At 39.3% G+C, this 19,857-nt stretch overlaps 2 protein-coding genes across 2 annotated transcripts; one reads left to right on the top strand and one right to left on the bottom strand.

Annotated features, from left to right (window-relative positions):
- The first annotated feature begins 896 nt into the window (after window positions 1–896).
- On the top strand, window positions 897–11,479 carry LOC125018002 (RCC1 and BTB domain-containing protein 1-like). Its single transcript, XM_047601598.1, has 12 exons — window positions 897–1,050; window positions 3,993–4,222; window positions 4,492–4,642; window positions 4,728–4,894; window positions 6,085–6,243; window positions 6,339–6,446; window positions 7,343–7,485; window positions 7,575–7,765; window positions 8,677–8,803; window positions 8,890–9,041; window positions 9,161–9,291; window positions 10,404–11,479. Exons 2-12 carry the CDS (start codon window positions 4,097–4,099, stop codon window positions 10,542–10,544), a joined length of 1,596 nt encoding a protein of 531 aa, XP_047457554.1. The 5' UTR covers window positions 897–1,050; window positions 3,993–4,096; the 3' UTR covers window positions 10,545–11,479.
- Window positions 11,480–11,639: 160 nt separating this feature from the next.
- Window positions 11,640–19,149, bottom strand: phf11 (PHD finger protein 11). Its single transcript, XM_047601600.1, has 17 exons — window positions 18,947–19,149; window positions 18,835–18,869; window positions 18,668–18,753; window positions 18,308–18,375; window positions 18,146–18,195; window positions 16,855–16,922; window positions 16,755–16,777; window positions 16,516–16,589; window positions 16,343–16,425; window positions 16,214–16,221; window positions 15,449–15,483; window positions 15,312–15,370; window positions 14,915–15,065; window positions 13,767–13,874; window positions 13,518–13,658; window positions 13,368–13,439; window positions 11,640–12,147 (listed from the first exon to the last, which is right to left on the bottom strand). Exons 9-17 carry the CDS (start codon window positions 16,400–16,402, stop codon window positions 12,071–12,073), a joined length of 711 nt encoding a protein of 236 aa, XP_047457556.1. The 5' UTR covers window positions 16,403–16,425; window positions 16,516–16,589; window positions 16,755–16,777; window positions 16,855–16,922; window positions 18,146–18,195; window positions 18,308–18,375; window positions 18,668–18,753; window positions 18,835–18,869; window positions 18,947–19,149; the 3' UTR covers window positions 11,640–12,070.
- Window positions 19,150–19,857: the final 708 nt, after the last annotated feature.

The following is a 19,857-nucleotide window of genomic DNA, read 5'->3' as shown; positions in this document are numbered from 1 at the left end:
TGGTTGTTTTACATAAGCTCCGTATTCAGATGTCCACAAGCACAGAAGTTTTCAAAAGTATGTTATTCAACTGAGCTAACTTCATCAGCTGGTGAAGATCACAATTATTTATTGTGGAAAGCTCAAGAACAACTGCAGAAAATAATATGGTGGCATTTAGAGTAGCCTTTTTAAATAATAATATTTTTTCTAGACACAAATCAGACACACACATTTTCCTTGGTTAAAAATCTGGGCCAATTTATAAATTTCAACTGCAGAACACAATCTCACTTTGATTTGTTTGTTGACATCTGGCTATCATTTTTAAAATTGAGTCCCAGAAAACTCCAGAGAACATAAATCCTTATAAGAGGCTGCACATTATACCGGTTGGAGAAAAACTATTAAATGTGGTAGAACACAAGTGTCCAGAGGGTCTAATCTGGGCCACCAGATGTACTCGGAAAGCGTGAAAATTACAGAAAAAAATGGCAATTTTTTTTGATGATGATGATAACTGCTGTTCCTAATTTGTCCATGGTTTTAGTCAGAGAAGTGGACAGAACACAACACTGAAACCCAACACTAAAGACCAGACAGCAATGTGCCCAAATTGCACTTTATTAAATGTAAACATTGACCTAATTTACTTGTTCTTCTTTGCACTAAAACAAATAGAAAAAAAATAGTTCTCGTTGCTTATAGGTGCGGTTGATAGGTTATGATATTTGTCCAGTCCGCTTCAGATCAAATGAACTAAAATGCGTTTCACACGACTGGTGTAGAAAGAAAAGCTGAAATGCAGATTAATCGGTCTGTGCTCGACAGTTTGGTCTGTGTTTGAATCTACTCACTCTGAAATCGATTAGTTTGGCCTTGAGGTCATGTGACATTGTTTTCTTTTCCTTTTTTTTTTTTTTTTTCTCCACCCCACTTCCGCAAATAAAAGTCAGGAGAGTTGAGTGAGTGTGGCACCTCCGGTAGAAAGTGGAAACACGGGCACATGGTGTCATGGTGAAACCGTTCACCGGAGCCGGTAACGACTCCAGAAACAAACCCACGTAACGGGTGAGTTTTGTGGAAGAGGCAGTCGTGTCCTTCTCTCTCTCTGTGTTTTTTGTTTTTGTTTTTAATTGCTAACCGTGGCGTGTTAGGGTGGAAAAAACGAGTTAACGGGAGATTAGAGCGACTTTCCAAAGGGATAAGTCTAGTAGCAGCTGTGTCCCGTTTGTTGCATTGTGTTGCTGAATAATGCGACTGTAACAATGGACAACATTAACCAGCAAACTAACTGTTAGCGGCCCCGGTGGGTCTCTGCGGATGTTTTAATATTTCACAGGTTTGAAGAGTATTTTTTAATTATTTATCCGCAGTTAACAGGTAACACAAAAACCATGATGCCAAAAACACAACACAAAAACATAAGATAGGTTATTTGTCACATGCACAGTTACACATAGTACAATACACTCTGAAATATATTGTTGTACCTGTAAAAGTAACAGTAGAAAAAGTAATATAGCACACAAAATAAAAAACTAGGTATAGATATTTGAAAAATATAATATAAAATGGGGGGTAGCTTGTATATACATGAATTTACAAAATTTTCAAGCAACTGTGTGAATAAAGAGCACTCAAAACACATGTCCACGCACAACATTCATCTCCAAATGACAATAAAACAAACATGTGACTCAGTGTTAAAAGTGCAAGAAATGTCTAGTGTCCACTAATATGTCCCGTAAAGGCTCAGAGTTGAGCAGATGCAATGCATCGGTGACCGATGGCAGCAGGGAGAAACGAGAAAGGGATACGACATGAAAACAGGACGATAATCACAATAAGAGCGCATCACAAGACATCGCAGTCAACCACCAGCAAGTTAAAAGTCACTGCGTACGAGCCTGGTTTGCGTTCATCCGCTGCTCGAGGTAAGCTGCGCTGTTACGTAAATCCTGTGTGACCTGTCTTCGTGCACTTTCAACGCCCGTTTCCTCTGAAATCCTTAAGCCTCCGAGATCCGTGAACTGTTTTCACTAACAACTGTTTCAGTGACACAGGATAAACAGCGCGGGTTTAAAACGGAAGGTAGAAAAAAAAAAAAAAATCCACCACCAAAGCAGTGGTTGAAAAGAAGTCTGTCTGGGCTCTAAGTGAGGGCAGCAGCTGGTGAAATTATTATATACACTGGCTTGTCAATACATTACCTATGTAGATAAATGCATTTAAATATAACAGCCTTGCTCTAAAACTAAATTATAATGTCCAGTTAATACTGAAGCTGCATAAAAAATGTGTTATTTCCATTGTACGGTCATTTTTGGAGGATGTAGTTTGTGTTTCTGTTGAACCGGATTGAATTAAACACGTAAAATTACTGAGCATATAACAAGTCACTCTCAGGTCATATTTGTGCTTTTTATTTACAGGCTAGGGTTGGACATCAGATTCCATCACTAGTGTAAACACATGTGAGCAAACTGTTATTGCGATGGAATTCAGATTGTGAGGATAAAATAGCGGTGCCATTGTTACTGTGCTCGTCCCGCGCTCTGTCCTGATGTCAGCGCCTTTTACACGTAGTGCCAACAACAACAACATCTGACCTACTTGTTTCACCTGCTTGATGGCAAAAAGTCAGACAGCTGTGCCTTGAGCCACTTTATTGGGCCCTCACTCATCTGTTATTTCTCCATCCTCCATCAGAAGCCTGAAAATGTATTTAACCTGGATTTATATTCTCTAAGGTCGAACTCCAGCAGACATTGTAAAGCGTGTCTTCAGTTTAATAACCTCAGGCTTCCCAGTAAATGTTTAACATTCAGCACTACATCAAGAACTATTAGTGTATAAATGTAGTTATGCGGCGCACGATGATCCCTGGAAATTACTGTTTACACTTAAACTCTAGTCACATTATTCATACAGTCATGTTCACATCCTCCATGGACAGTTGGCGAGGTTAATATATCTATTTTTGGGGGGAATAGTAATTTGCATATACTTCGTATTGCTCTTTTTTTGTTATTTGTAAATGACTTGTACTTTCATGTCATGCAGCTCAACTGTGCCTTAAATTGCTCCCAGGGGACAATACCGTTTTCTATTCTATTCTATAAGGCAAGATATGTGTCCCTGTCAATGCAATATTTTATATAATTGAATTGATTTTAGTCCAGACTTTGAGTCAAAGCATAAAGTATCTATACCAGTTTAATTTAGAACTATTTATCATATTTTGCGTATAAAATGTTACAACTTCCCCCATGCCCAGGGCATGAATAAAGTATTTTTCTATTCTATTCTGTAAAGCAAGAGGTAAATGTGTATTACTATGTCAAATGTAGTAAAATGCAAATACTTTACCATAAATGTAAATAAACACTATTTGGATGGCAGCATGTTCTGTCTGTTTGCTCTATGCTGGTGTTACTTTTATTTATCTATGGAGCAGATCCTGGGTTTGGTTCCACATCATCACCACAGTTTGCATCAGTCCAGCCTAAAAACACAATGAGTTACACCCACAAACTATATTTTTCTCCTTTATGCTTAGACATTATGTAATGAATGACGGTAAACAATTTGCTACGATTCAAACGTGTTTTAAATCTTTTTTCCATTTCTTGACCCCCTGAGTCGCTGTTGATTCCTAAGATCTCCTAAATAATTTAACCTAAAATCTTATGGTTGTTTATGCATATCACAAATTAATAACAAACATTAAAGTATTTTCACGAACTGGAAAGTTTCACTCCAAGGAGCGTATAAATACCAACCCTTATCTCTGTGAGCTAATAAGTTAAATCATGTGGCTCTGTGGGATCATGTGTGGCTTCATTTCTGATTTAGCTGCACATCACTGTGTGTGTGTTTACAAGCTTAAAATGATTTTGTTGTGAGATACATTTTCCAGCTCAGATCGAGTCATTTTTGTTGCATTATTAAGATTAGCCTTTACACAAGTTGACTAATGTCCTTGCTGTCTATTGTCTCACCCACTGCAGCGCTGGCAGCCTTGCCTATCCCCTCCTGCCCCCCCGTCCCATGCCGTGCCTTTCGGATTGAAGCTCATCCATCCGACCTGCTGTCTTTGCTGCGCACTCGCATCATGGTGGATATAACCAAATGGCCCATTTTCAGCCTGTTGGAGCCTCAGGAGCTCTCCCAGATACAGAAAGCGTGTGTGTTTGGAACGTCTGCTAATGAGGCCATCTACATTACCTGTGACGATAAGGTGAGAGGTGAGAGGGGAAAGCAAGATGGCGTCAAATCCTCGTCCTCTTGAGTATTATTAAAATAATATTCTACATATACATATTCTTGTGTATTTAACACTGTTTAAGTAAATGTAAAAACTAAAATCTAGGCTCCTGCCATCTGTTTCTATTATTATTATTATCTATTATCCATTGCAGCTGAACATATGCAGCTCTTATCACTCAGCTCTCTCTGTTTCCTTATCACAGGTCGACATTACATGTTGTCTCTTTTGTCCACACTCAGGTGTACGTGTTTGGGCTGAACTGCAGTAACTGCCTGGGGACAGGGGACAGCCTCAGCACAATTGTACCCAAAAAGCTGGACTTCCTGAGCGGCAGGAAGGTGGTCAGCCTGAGCTACGGAAGTGGACTCCACGTCCTGCTGGCCACGAAGGGTAGCTTCACCAAAACGCGTAATCCCCCTCCACATGGCTGGATTAAAACACGCACCAGAATATGATGCACGTCTCTGGGTTTCAGATGGAGAGTTATTTGCCTGGGGCCACAACGGCTACGGCCAACTGGGAAACGGGACGACCAACCAAGGAGTAGCTCCAGTGCTCGTGTCTGCCAACCTGCTCAATAAGAAGGTCACAGAGGTGGCCTGTGGCTCTCACCACTCGCTGGCTCTGACTGACTTGGGAGAAGTAAGTGTCTAGTGTGACTGAAACAGAATTCGTTATACAGCGAAAATCTGTCTAATTACACAAGAGGCTCAACTTTGGTCAAAGGCGGTGATTAGTCATAGTGACGCTTTACGTGACCCAAAGTCCAATCGCAGCTGCAGTTGATCCCACATGAGCTGAAAACCTGGAAAATAAATAATCTATTCTGCTTCAAACTGCTTCCCGCACAGTCATTACGAGAGATTTAGAGATGCTGGCAGCTGGGTTTTTGTAACACAAGGGACGCAGCTAGTGAGTTAGCCTGTTTGGACTGTTTTGCAAATTGTCCAAACTTTGTTTATCATTTAGGATCCAATATTAACCAGTGTCAGAGGTGAAGCTTGGATGGTATAGACACGAAGGAGTGTTTGTAACAGTTTAGACTCCATAAAGAGACATAAATGCTGGTGTTTGGAGCAGAAGGTACAGTTGAGATTGGATAATAGTTTGTTGACTTTCTATAAACAGTTTGCTGTTAAAATCAAAATCAAGGCTGGTGATGTTTAACTCTCCATGTATCTCCACTTTTTTTTTTCCAACATATTGTTTAGTTTATTTTCCATTGTCATAGAATAAAACTCCTCATTTACTAAAAAAAAAACAAACACATAAAATACAACACAATTCACAAATGTATAAAGAAAAAAAATACCAAAGATGAAATAATGTAGAAGGTCTCCTCAAGATTATTAAACCATATTCCCACAGTTTCCTTTTCGCCCTTCCAGTCCTGCCATCAGACCAGGATCATAGACAAGATCAATAATAATAATAATAACAATAATACTCATAATAATAATAAAATGTTAATTAAGTTGGGTTCTGGCGATGAGGCAGAAACATAAATAAATACAGTCGCGTTTTTATACCCAATCACAACCTGCATCCTCAACATATCCAACCAATTCATAGCATCTCTTCTCTCCCCTCAGACAAACAAACATACGAGTAGAAAAATAAAGGGCTAATTAAAGGCTGGTAGAGCATCACATATTTAACCTCTAATATGTGATGCTGATGATGAAGTGTCTAATTGACTATTTAAAATAATCAATTACAGGGCTCCATCTTTAAAAAAAATAAATAAATCAGATTTTAATTGTATTTTGGCTGTTAAACAAAACAAAACAAAAAACACAGTATCTCAAGTTTTACCTCTTCTTGTCTGCCAGGTGTATGCGTGGGGCTACAACAACTGCGGTCAGGTGGGCTCAGGCTCCACAGCAAACCAGCTGTTGCCCCGCAGAGTTTCCAGCTGCCTGCAGAACAAGGTGGCCGTCAGCATCGTCTGTGGTCAGACCTCGTCTCTGGCAGTAGTGGACAATGGAGAGGTAATTCATGTTTCGTCTGTGCCCGAGCTATACAAACAAAGTCCCCCTGCTCAGACCGCCACCACATTGTTCATGTTCTGTTTGTGTCTCCGCAGGTGTACGGCTGGGGCTTTAATGGGAATGGACAACTGGGACTGGGAAATAACGGGAACCAGCTCACTCCTTGTCGACTTTTGGCTCTACAGGGTGTGTGTGTGCAGCAGGTGGGTGATAAAACCTATTGAGAGCTGTATTTGTTTCACCTTTTAAAAGTCTACAAGAAATAAAATGCGCAAATGTATTGGATGTGTTGGAATAATTTTCATAATACCTGCATACTCCCTGCAAATGCCATCAATAACCTCCTTTGTTTGGAATGCATCCTAATTTCTTTAAGATAAGATAAAGATCTTTAGGTATTTGGGATTAGTAGGACCTAAGAAGTATAACAATTATGTGGATACAGGGATTATTTCAGTGTATATTACAACTTAAGTCCACAACGTGTACCAAAATATAAAACTAGAAATGATGATTTCCCAGTGTCCTCAAATGAGTACTTGTTAATTTGTTAATTTTGCATGCTATATCAAACTAGAAAAGTTAATAAACACAAATAAACAAGTGCATTGACCCTTTGATAACAAGACAAAAGCGTCCCCTTATGAAGACAACAGGTGTAAATGAAGCAGAAAAATGTCCCCGTATGAGGACGCCGGGTCTCAGCAGGATAAAAACAAACGAAAAAAGTTAAAGTAATCTTAATTTAAAGATGAGGCAGGTGGTACAGCTTTGATTCTAGCCTCCACCTTTTTGCCCCAATCCATTGCTCCCTCCGCTACTATTACTTATCAAAACACAAAGAAAAAAAAGAAAACCCAAAAATTAAATCTGCATTCCTCAAAATGAGGGCAAAATCATGTTTTCTAAATCACCTCTTCCAGGAGATTAGTAACTGTGTTTAGAAAGTGTACAAAGCTCGATGTTAAAGGATTTTCAAGGCTGTAAATGTCAAGTTTGGATTAAACATTTTATTATAATACCTATTAAATAATATGAAGCTTGGTCGGCACGTTAGAACGATCGGCCTCACGTTAATTTTTTTTCCCTCTTTCTCCAGATCGTCTCAGGCATCGCTCACTCCATGGCTCTAACAGACGAGGGCTTGCTTTACACCTGGGGTGCCAACATATACGGACAACTGGGCACCGGCAACAAGAGCAACCAGCTGAGCCCGTTTCAGATCATGACTGAGAAAGAGAGGTGACAGGAGACCACCAACACACATAGATATAAATCCTCCCGTCGCTGCCATCGGCACCGACTGACTTCACTTCTGTTTCCTTTCACAGGATCGTAGAGATCGCTGCCTGTCACTCCACCCACACATCGGCTGCCAAGACCCAGAGTGGACAGGTGTACATGTGGGGCCAGTGCAGGGGTCAGTCAATAGTGCTGCCACACCTCACACCCTTCACCTGCACAGACGACGTCTTTGCCTGCTTTGCCACACCCTCAGTTATGTGGAGACTTCTTTCTGTGGGTAAGTCTTTTTTCAATTTATCCCAATTATTGAAATAATTATTTAGTAATAATAATAATCACAAAATACTTTATTGCCAAGTATATTTGTACATACAAGGACTTTGCCTTGGTGTTTGTTGCATAAAAAATATATCATAAGATAAAATAAAATAAACACACACACTAAATATACAAAAAATATATATTCACTGTACAATACAACAAAAGGAACATTTATAGTGGGATGATGGTGGGTTTTATGTAATGTTTCTCCTACTAATAGTTATTTTTATATTTGTATATAAAATATGAAACTCATTATGCTAAAATTTTGTATAATGCAATATTGCAAAACCGTTGAGCATTCATATATTCACAGTTACAAAAGAGACCATAAAACACATCTCAATATATATTACTATTATTATTATTGTTACTATAAATAAACTGAAAGAACAGGCAGACGTAGTGTAGTGTACAGAGAGATGAGATCTGTCTAAAATATGTGGTTAATCATTTATAATATAAAACACATGAGCCTTGGGTTTATTCTGGCCACACATTATAAAGGCAGATAATAAATAGGGCGTAGTTATAATAGTGTTGTTTTCTAGAGCAATTTCTTTAAATTAATTAACCTCATTTAACCTAAAAATGAATTTTTGCTAGCCAGCGGACATATTCCTGACCTGCTGCGCATTGAGTGAAAAAAAAATAATGATTAGCATTTCATTGGACTAGACAAAACGTATAAGTTCAGACAATCATCTTTATCCACAGTTAGTTATTAATATTACATTTTTGTCTGGGTTTTATATTGTGTACTCAAGATAAAGACAAGATAAAAACATAAAAAAACATTGGGCAGTTGTGTCTAATTGCAAAAGACACAAATGAATTTGTTTTCGCATTTTGTTGTTTTCCATCCAGAACATGATGACTTCATGACTGTGGCTCAGGCCCTCAAGAAAGAGTTTGACAACCCAGAAACAGCTGACCTGACGTTCTGTGTTGAAGGCAGATACATCTATGTCCACAAAGCAATTCTCAAAATCAGGTCAGGATTTATTTTACCTCTGATCTGTTCAACCGATTTCACAAAGTTACTCAAGAGGATGTGTCGTGCGTCTGTTTGCTGTGTAGGTGTGAACACTTCAGATCGATGTTTCAGTCCCACTGGAACGAAGACATGAAGGATGTGATTGACATAGACCAGTTCTCCTACCCAGTCTACCGCTCCTTCCTGGAGTTCCTCTACACAGACAACGTTGAGTTGCCGCCTGAAGACGCCATCGGTCAGACACACACACACACACACACACACACACACACACACTTCACAGCCTGCTGACACTTGTCAGTGTCATTTTTAAGTACTCACACTCACACTGCTCCTGTGTGTGTGCGCTGGCAGGGCTGCTGGATCTGGCCACGTCGTATTGTGAGGGCCGCCTGAAACGTCTCTGTCAAAACCTCATCAAGAGGGGAATCACTATTGACAACGCCTTCTCTCTGCTGTCTGCTGCTGTACGCTACGATGCTGAGGTCAGTCTGTCGTCTGTCATCTGTTTGTGTGGAGATACACTACTACCTAAAAAAAAAAACACTAGGCATGATGGATGTATCACTTCATCTGCCTCTCCAATCACATTAAGACCAATCGACAACAGAGGTCTGCACCAGCGTAACTGGCCACACTTAGCCTTTTTTTGTAACTTTGTTGTTCTTAGTGTGAAGTAGGGTATTACCAGAAATGTACATCAGTGTTTTTCAAAATTCTGATGGTATCACAATATTTTTTTTTTCTTGCATAATCGTGTTCCCAAAATTTTCTACTGGTTGAGAGAGGAATTAATTGATTATTGATTGAAAGATGGACTATTTTACTGTGATGATGAGTAAATATTTTAGAATAATTCCACACTATAGTAAAACAGGTTTGCATGGCACTGTGTTAGCACTGAATGCTGATGTGGAAATCTGTGGACATTTACTGTTCGGACATGAAAAAATAAATAACTAAATAAATAAAAATGATGAAATAAAGTAACAGGGACAATTCATTTTGACGTATTTATTCATATTTAACGGATATTGTCTGTAACGTCAATATCAGCATGACCGGCTACCGTAATAATTGTAGTCCGCGCGCAACATTTTTTTTCTCATTCATAAAAAGCTAAAAATGGGGATATTTTCGGGGACAAGCTTTAGCCGGGGGACAGGTCATCCAAAACGGGGACTGTCCCCAGAAATTGGGGAAGCTTACGTAGTGGTGTGTTCAGGCTGTCAAAAGCTACACGTAAAATGCAAATCTCCAACCTGACACAACCAATCAAAACTGAGCTGGCCTCAATTTTCACTGAGAAAAGCGACACTTCCTTTCTCATTGTCTTTATGTTCTGTCAGTGGTTGAGTAAATCTGAAAAAATGGAAGAAACTTTATTTTTGCCATTGTTTGGATCCCAATGTTTTAACTCTACACACACAGCTAATTTGGGACATGTAACATTTTTTAATGACAAGAATATAGCTCAATCAAAAAATACGAGCAAGAATGTAAAGAAGTTTCAAAATAGTGCTCGGAGGGAGAGCAGTTGAATCAGGACTTATTATTAAATCTTTTTTTTTGTTTGTGCTCTTACCTTGTCATTCAGGAGCTGGAGGAGTTCTGCTTCAGGTTCTGTGTGAACCACCTGACCGAGGTGACGCAGACTGCCGCTTTCTGGCAGGTCGACGGCGGTCTGCTCAAAGACTTCATAGGTCGAGCCAGTCAGTGCGGAGCCTTCAAGAACTGATGTCGGCCCGATGCAGGACTCTACGCCTGAGCGCGTCGTCGCCTCCGGTCGACTGCACGTACCTCCACTGACAGGCGGTGACGCGGCGGAAATCTTCACCGCCATCACTGTCAAATCCCTAATTCACGTACTTCCAGACTAGAAACAGCCTGTCCGTGACATTCAAGCTGATTCAGTGTTACAAGTGCCTGACTTAAAGACGTAAAGCAGGAGCTCAAAGGCATTTAAAGGATTGCTGTAGTTTGATGTGGCTAACATTATTTTTTTTTTAACTTAAAAGTGTTTTGCCATTTGCCTTGTTTCTGTTCAACTGACCAAGTTACTTTGTTTTGAGTTTGCACATTTGTTTTGATGGATGCATTGTGGATTTCAGGCATGACACTTTTTGCACTTGTAGTTATCAAGAGAGAACCGGTATTTGAAAACTGAACACAAACATATCGCATTATTATTCCAGTGATTATTAGTCCTGGTGGTCTCCACAGCTGCAGCGCTCAGGTCCGAATCCTCCTCTACTTTCTGTTTTACGACCCAGAGTTACATCCAGTCTTAAATTGTAGATTTCGTAAACTGGACTGTGTTTTCCTAGGCAGCTACAACTCCAGATTGCACAAAAAAAATAGTTTGAGGTAAACTGACGTAGTGAAGTGTCTGGAGCCGTTAAGAACCGTTCAGGGCATGTGTCCTTGGTCATGAAACGTTGGTTGTTAAGGTCCTGGACGTGTGATATTACACAGTATTAGCATTTATGAAGCCGTTTAGAGACATGTACACTACCGCTGTGAGTATTTTCAAGAATATATTTCCTATTTTGTTTTGCTTTCTTTGTTTGTTTTTATCAAATAATTGTGAGTTGTTGATACTGAAGACTATGAAGTGCCAGTTAAATTCTGTGACCTTGTAAAGCAAATAAATAAAAAGTAGTTTTCTGTAAATGAGTGTTTTTGTTTTTCCCAAAATGCACAAAGGATTTTCAAACAGTTATATTAGAAAAGGCATTATTTGATTTGACAGAACATCAGTAAACCACAGGATGCAAACATCTTGACAAAAAAAAAAAAAAATGCAGCATGAAGTGTGTCAAATATTTCAACATCAATTTTCACTTGGTGTTCATTTATGTATCGAACATAATAAACAGCTCCGATAATGTGCAGTGTGGCATCAAGTTCAACATGGTAAAAAAGAACAATTACATTGCGGTATAAAAATATTCTTAAAATGTAAGTAAACCATAAAATTATTTAAAAGAATCAAACCCACAAGCAAACATACTTCAGTTGAGAGGAACAATCTTCAATATAAATATCCTCTCCACTTCTTCACATTTTGTTTTAGGTTTTAAAATTAAATCCTTGTAAGAAATAAAACACATGTTAAGGCAGAATCAATAAAAATGTACAGATTAAAAAAAGTATATATATATACAGTATATATATATATATATAAAATGGGAATAATTTGAAATGCAAAATAACAGAGAAAAGCAGGAAAAGCTGATGTACATGTTCTTTCTCGGGACGGACTCATTTATTCAGGGCTGAGACGACCTCCATCATGGCCGCTGCCGCCTTGTGCAGTTCCTTTAGTTTCCTTTTTAACTCTGCAACCACAGTGATTTAGAAATGATATTAAAACATGAACATCAGCACTGAACGCAGAAGCTCTGTTCCAGTGACCTAATACGAGGACGAACCGTCTTAAAACGAATCTGTTGTAATAAAACTAACTGCATTGGCTCTTTTCTAGCACATTTATGGAGCCTTTTTACTGCTGACATTGATTCAATTTTTCTGAGTGATTCCACAGAAAAACCACAGCACTACAACAGTTACTGACAACAGCAGTGATAGAGTACGCTTCATATACACCGATCAGCCACAACATTATGACCACCGACAGAAGACGTGAATAACAACTTGAAGGCCCCACTGACTACAGATGTTTTTACATGAGACTTAAAACCCTTCTTTTTGAAAAAGGTTTTTACTGAATGTATTTTACAGGCTCTTCCTTTAATTTCAATTAAATTTATTGCCCTTTTTGTTGCTTTGAAGCACTTTTAGATTGTTAAAATGTAAAGTGCAATAGAAATAATATTTATTATTATTATTATTTATACACAATATTGGGAAAGTGGTCATAACATTATGCCTGATCGTGCATTTAAGTAAATTTTTAAAGAAAATTTAAGTAAATGGCTTTGGATCTACTATGTGTTGATCTAAAGTCAGAGTGCAGTGCAGACTTAGCTGAAAGCTAAAATTAGCAGAACGTGTTTAACGTGTTTTAACTCCAGAGACCTGAGATTTTGTTTTGTATGCATTTTTAATTTCTCCACTTCTCTTCATTTGGGATTAGTAGGACCCAAGAACTATACAAACTAAGCGTAAAAATTACATCCTCGTGTGTGGACACAGGGATTATTTCACTCAACATTATAATAAAGCCACCAAAGCTGTTAATTTTCATGTCTGAACATTTCTGTGCAAAAAGCAGAAATGAAGTCCCAATGTCCTCAATCGAGTACTTGCTAGTTAGCGAAGTCATAGATTGTTACTATTGATAGAATTGAACTAGAAAAGTTTGTAAGCATGAATAAACTAGTTTCAACTGTAAAATCAAATAAGGTTTTGTACCTTGTCCACTTTTGTTACACGATCATAACTATGAGGATAAAAATTTAAATGAAGCAAAATAAGTCACCACAAACCTAAAACTTAACGTCCCCATATGAGGACGCAGGGTCTCAGGAGGTTAAATTACTGTGTTTAATCAAGTCCAACCAACGACACAATCCCCAAAGCAACACTGTCCACTGACCTTCCTGCTGCTTGGACACAAACTCTGCCAGTCTCCCAGAGGCCGCCATCACCGATAGTGCCCGATCATAATCTGAGGAAAGAAGTTTTTACTCTGTTTACACTTATAAATGAAAACCAACAAAGAGACGTGTCTTGTGTCCTCTCTTACCCTCCTGGCTGGCCTGGTCGGACTGGATTCTGTTAGAAATATCGTTCATCCCGTTAATGAAGTCAGTGAAGATGGCCTCCGTGCAGCCAGCCACATTGCAGCTTTTCCAGAAGCTGGTGGAGTTGATGCCGTGCGCTGGGCCTGAGGGAAGTGCCGTTAGAGAGGAAGGCGTAGAGAGAAGGGTTACACAGTTGGTTTCAGGTGGAGCCAGGGGAACAGCTGAGCCGGCACATGGAGGCGAGCCAGCACCAGAGCGAGATTGAGACGGCTCAGGAGAACGAGCGCGAGCAGTGGAGCTTTGCTGTGGGACAGAGGGTCCCTCGGTGTGACGACCCGGCCTGTGGTCGGGACTGGAGTCTAACAACGGAGACGTTTCAGTGTCAAAATACATGTAATTAATCCCCTCCTGATTTAATAATTTGCAAATTTCATATAACGGCATCGTCCTCATATAATAAATATTTCTCATGCAGTATTTATGTCAGAGGTTTGACTGGTTCGTCTCCACTCAGTCTGTAGGTTTAAAGGTTTAAAATCTGAGCACCTTGTTTGCAAATATGTCCAAATTCTGCTGTAATGTTGAAGGATGGACATTTAAAAAAAATGTAGTTAGCAGATAGTCATTAATCATTAAAATGTCACGGCTAACATGTATCTAGACTGGGACTGTCAATATATTTTATCACCTTAGTTTTAAGTTTGTTGGTAGCACTTAATCAGAGTTTAACAGAGTTCCTGGCCTGTGTTAAACATTAAAAAAAATCATAGTTTAGCATTAGCATGACAAAACTATCTAAAGTCAACAATTTACAGACACCTAATGCTCAACATGAGACTTTTTTTTCTTAGTTGGACGCAGGGAGGTGTGCTTGTTTTACAATGTGTATTTGTTCTTTATTTGCATTAAGGCTTAGTGTTATGTATAATTTGGGTGTGTCGAAGCATCGGCCACACAACTCGCTTCAAAACTGCTATTCAGGAAACCTCTGTGTGACATCCTGGAGGATGCCTCCATCTTTATAAATAAAAGGTCCCTGTCACTGATCAGTAGGAGGCTCCACCTGGTGTTGTAACATTGGAACTACAGAATATACACGATGCATTTTGTGGGTGTTGCGCTGCATGTCCCTGGACACACGCAGCACTTATCAGGTCATTTATAAACAGCAGTTACTCAAATAATGTTGAACACTTCTAATGATACTAACTATATTCTGGTATTATTTTGCTGTCAGCGTGTATTTTTAGAAGGAAGAAGTGGCTTTTTGGTGAATTACTACCGGAAGGATTATTGTGAAATCTTGACATTCATGGTTCTCAGAGGATTAATTAAAGGTGCAACGGTTATATTTACTCGTTTTTACTTGAAAAACAACAAAGTACTGGTCTGGTCTTACCTTTATGTACCGTCTTTGCCACATCTTCTCTAACCAAAGTCACTTTGGGTGCTGGACTTGAATCCATTGAATCCTCAGGAGCAGCAGCTGAAAGGGACTCGGACCCAACGCAGATCTCCACAGGAAGCAGCAGACTCTCAGACTCAGCGTCCTCACAGGCAGCAGATACGTCTCACATCAACACACTGGTCATCGATTTACCTCATACTGCATGAACTGTGCTTAAAATGTATCTTAATTCTGAATGCAAATATGCTCCCGAGACATATTTATACAACTCGTTTTTTAAGAAAATACGAATAAACAGTAATAAACTGCATGAATGTTTGAGTACAAAAGACTGGGACACTAGTAAGAACTAGGAAGGACAGTACTGGAGCTATATCTGAGAACTCACTGAACATAGGATTGTTTCATCTTCATCTTCTTGTCTCTTCTCAATCTTTGGTTGATTTCCTAAAAGGAGTCAGGACCCATTTGTGTCACATCTTAGCTAAATACTTTATATAACTTGAATTTGTTGTGACTGCTTACCTGGAATGGATCCATTTGGACTCTTACAGTCTTTCCTAGGGGGCAATAACATTAAAAACCGAAATATCTTTTAATATTTAATAGCTGGTGACAGTCGCTATTCAGATTCAGAAAACCTTATTCGTCCCCAGGGGGCCATTAAAGGGTATGTTTACACAGATATTAATATTCCACTAATCTTCAGAATAACAGCCCAATCAGAACAAAAAAAACGCATCAGTCTGAAAATACTGGTAGGATCCAATCAGACAGAATTTTCAATAGGATTAGGAGGTCTGATGTAAACCTTTGACCATCTGTTTGAAATGGTCATAACGCCAAATAAACACTGAGACGCTTTATTCAAACATTTCTCTCTAGTTTGAATAAATACGTTCTGTCTGCCACACATGTCGTAAACATCAGATGAGGTGATGAGTTTCCAGGATGGACGGAAACATGGAAAAATAACAAAACCGAAGCCAGAATCGACTGAGTGCGCAGCGCTGTTAAAAGTCATGTGGTCACGTCCGTCCGCTGAGTGAATTTAGCGTTGTCAAAGCTGGAATCTATAATCATAATATTGTCCATGTAAACGTAGCCGTTGTGTCAGAATGGTTTAAACTATGGATTAGTTTATAAATGTGTATAGAATTCTAAGTCGGTAAAATATAAACTTATCCTTCAGAAGCTTTGAGAAGCAGAAGAAGATGCCTCATTTGTAAAGCCAGCTGATCAAACTTAGGAGTTGTATAATAAAGAAAAACACACAGCGAAAAGTCGTACCTGATCCTCTGAGGCAACAGACCAGCGCAGAAAATCAATGAAGACAGGAAAAAAAAAAAAAAGGTCATTAGCTCATTAAACATCTTCAGGATGTTGTGATTTTTAGCTATAATAACAGATTAGGTCTACCTGGCTCTCTGCACCGCCACTTTCATCCAAATCCGACTCTAAAGGCGCAAATATTTCCATTGATTCGTTTAGTTGACAGTCATCTATGGAAAAGGAGGAATCACATGAATCAGAATCTAAAGCAGAACAAACCCACACAGGTTACATTTTCTTTACTCGTGAAAGAGGACAACCTGAATTTGAAGAATCATCAGATATTATTCCGTTCTTGCTTTCAGGCCTCCGTTTAAAGGAAGTGTCTTCTTGTCTGTGACATAAGAGATGAGGCACCATCACAACTGTGCCACTTATTAAGGCAGAGCAAGAAAAAAAATCATTTGTATTTCCTGTAATCATTTTTAGCTGTAATAACACCAAAATATCTAAAAACACACAATGACAAAAAGGTTCATTTCAAAGAACGGCCACTTACGTGTCACAGAAACTCAGTCGTCTCTGAAAGGCAAAGACAAAACGATTAAATTCTGATCAATTCGTGACTCATTCTAGTGACAGTGAATAAATCTGTGTGCCTTGGATGTGCCATGCGTCGTATTGCTGGATGAGGAATGGTCGGACGGTCCGGCTGCTGCAGAGTCACCTGAAAATAAGAAGGAGAGGAATTTAAAGGCAGAGTATGTAAAATCTGAGCTGTCCCCTCCCCCCTCCTCCTTCTAGTTTAAAAACCTTCACAGTTTGTAAACAATGTGACGTTTTGTGAGGGGCGGGGCTTAACTGGATGCACAATTTCTCAAACACTATAGCTTGTAAACGGCGGTTAGCGTATTTCAGTGGACTGTTTTGGCAGGAATGTACGAGGAAAACACATATTTTAGAGAATATACTAATACACTGTTATTTTAAAAAGTTGACTCTGATGGGACTGTATTCACCAACCCCTACACTCACTCACTGGATGGACGATTTGACCAAAGGAGGACACGGAGGGGGCGAAGTCAAGTGAAGCCTCTCCAACAAAGATATTACAAAGAGTAAGTGGAACCACTGTGGAGGGTAACGTAGTAAATGCAACTTCTGCTTAGACACCCTTGAAACATACGACTAATGTTGCGTTACCTAGCGGTTAGCATTAGAATTGACCTGTAACAAGAATCTTCTAAATAAGCATTAACTTAACATAATTTCAGTCATGATTTAAATTAACCCCAGGCTGAAACTGAAGATGGATTACATATTAATCTTATCTGATATGAAGTGTGCAGGTTGTTGATTGTCTCACTCCAATCCTTTCTTTTAATCGGCAAAGCCAAACCAAAGTTGTCTACGGCTGGCAGTTGCTTGCATGTGATAAAACGTCAAGTTAGGGTTTTTGATTTTTCAGTTTTGGCAGCAAAAACTTTTTCATGGTTGAAAGTGACAGCTTTGGCCTCCAGTTAACACTGTGAAGTTGGACATGAAGGGGTGAATATGCTGCAGTTCAGCTCCCTCCCCTTTAACGTTGGTGGAGCCATTATTCAGTTATACACCATGGCAGATTCATGTCGTGAATATACTGAATATTACTTCAGTATAGTTACTGACTAGCAATGGGACGTGAACGTGCACGACTTATGCAGAGTAACCAATAGGAACACCCAAAACAGTGACGCTCTGTAAAATGGCCTGTGATTGGTGGAAAACTTACATCACAGGATGATTTTTTTATAAACAGAAGTCAAGTTTTCTCTCATGAAGCTTGAATAACATTATGTTGACAGGCTATAATTGAATTTGGACAAAATTATGCCCCAAAAAAAAGTACGTAACCTGCCTTTAACCTGTGACAAATATGACAAAAAACACAAGCCTCTGATCAAGACTCACCGCTGTTGTTCCTCTTATGTGACGAAGGAAGATGTTTTTCACAATTTAACCTTAAGAAAATAAGAGAAGTCACATCCGGTTGTTACGATGATATGCGATGATATTGACGTGACTGAAAACAGATGAATTCACTAAAAATAAAGATGTTTGTGAAATACTCACTTGATGCTCTGAGCCACACTGTCCAAGGTGATATTTCCCTCTGTCTTCTCACAGGGCAGACAATACACCTGTTGAGAATAAAACACGCTAAATTTGGGGTCGGACCACTTTTCACCGCTGCACCAGTAAGTAAATACAGAATATGGTAAAAACTTCAGGGCCTATGGATGGGCATCGAAAACCGGTTCCAACTCCATCGATATCATTATCTTTCATGCTTATCGATTCTCCTTAAGTCTCAGCAGAGCAGAGGTGGTGAGGATCTAAATCAGAAGTCCTCGGTATCAATAGAATCTTATCGATGCCCATCCCTATCATCGCCAGGTGTTATAAATATGACGCGACCGAAGTCGTTCTGACCTTCGATGGTCCGGCTTCAGTGGGGGTTTTGGAGGTCGAAGGCTTCGCGATGGAAGTGACAAGTTCTTTGTCATAACTGTTCTTTTCTGGTCAGAAAAAAGAAACTCGATCAACTCATAATACGTCGTACAGTTGGGGAAAAATAACGTCGGAAAGAAGCCACTTACTTTTTATCTGTTCATAATGATGTCGGCAGTACAGCCTGTTGCGTAAAACAAAGGTAAGCTTGGATTTATTCACAACTTAAAAATACAGGACGACGTTTTATGTCGGACTTACCCATAATTCTCGTTTTCCGCATCCTCAACCGTCTTGGCTCCCTCTTCAACAGCACACGGGTAATGGTAGGACTTCTTGCAGCGTTTGATTTCACACCCAGCCGTGGCCCCCTTCGTCCTACAAAAGTTAACAAATCTAATGCAAACAAACCAGTCAAACAACTGAACATAACCGCTGGCACAGACGGTGGATCGGGCATCTGATCATTTCAGCGGCCTGTACCAGTTTGTTTCCTCGTTTCACCTCCTCCAGCACATCCTCCACGGAGAAACCAAACAGGTTGTCAAACTCTGGTGACTCCCGGCAATAAATACCTGAGGAAAATAACTAAAAAAAATAACAGAAACACAAGTAAATAACAAGTAAACGTGCATGATACTACAAAGCTAAAAAAGTTAAATATTTCATATTGAGCAGGCTCCACAAATAACTTGCACAGGCACATGTGGTGGTTAGCACTGATGCCTCACAGCAGGAAGGATCCAGGTTTGAGTCTTGGTTTGGGTGACCCTCCAGAGGACAGGACAGGATGTTTTGAAGCAGTTCAATGAGAATTTGCACAATAAACAATTTATATAACGTAACTCCATCAGCAATTAGCTTTACGCTATATACATAATTTAAAGTTAATTTAAGCAGTAAAACATCTCCGGAGCCAGTTGGGAGCCGAAAGAGTCGATTCTTTTTAGTGAGCCGGACCAAAAGAACCGGCTCTCTATAATAGACTGTCACATAATGTACCCATCGCTTCCTCCCTCCTCCGCGTTCAATAAAGGTGGAAGAAAGTTTCTATACGAGTTTCTCTTCTTCTTTTGCATCCTTCTTCATAAAATAGCCGCGCTTACTTTGCTAGCCATGTTTATTTATTTTTTTCTAACTCATCTCCATACTAGCAAGGAAACGTGCTAATA

Source organism: Mugil cephalus, chromosome 12 (genome assembly GCF_022458985.1).
Source record: "Mugil cephalus isolate CIBA_MC_2020 chromosome 12, CIBA_Mcephalus_1.1, whole genome shotgun sequence".
Taxonomy (NCBI): domain Eukaryota; kingdom Metazoa; phylum Chordata; class Actinopteri; order Mugiliformes; family Mugilidae; genus Mugil; species Mugil cephalus.
Note: the sequence above shows the minus strand (reverse complement) of the source record. Positions and strands in the feature narration are given on the sequence as shown.

Excerpts from the sequence above, each read along its gene's own strand:
- phf11 (XM_047601600.1), bottom strand. The coding sequence starts at position 16,402 with ATGGAAATATTTGCGCCTTTAGAGTCGGATTTGGATGAAAGTGGCGGT. Across the intron at positions 15,371-15,448 it reads TCCAAATGGATCCATTCCAG|GAAATCAACCAAAGATTGAG; the intron begins GTAAGCAGTCAC and ends GACTCCTTTTAG. Across the intron at positions 13,440-13,517 it reads CGACCAGGCCAGCCAGGAGG|ATTATGATCGGGCACTATCG; the intron begins GTAAGAGAGGAC and ends TTCTTTCCTCAG.
- LOC125018002 (XM_047601598.1), top strand. The coding sequence starts at position 4,097 with ATGGTGGATATAACCAAATGGCCCATTTTCAGCCTGTTGGAGCCTCAG. Across the intron at positions 7,486-7,574 it reads ATCATGACTGAGAAAGAGAG|GATCGTAGAGATCGCTGCCT; the intron begins GTGACAGGAGAC and ends TTCCTTTCACAG. Across the intron at positions 9,292-10,403 it reads CTGTACGCTACGATGCTGAG|GAGCTGGAGGAGTTCTGCTT; the intron begins GTCAGTCTGTCG and ends CTTGTCATTCAG.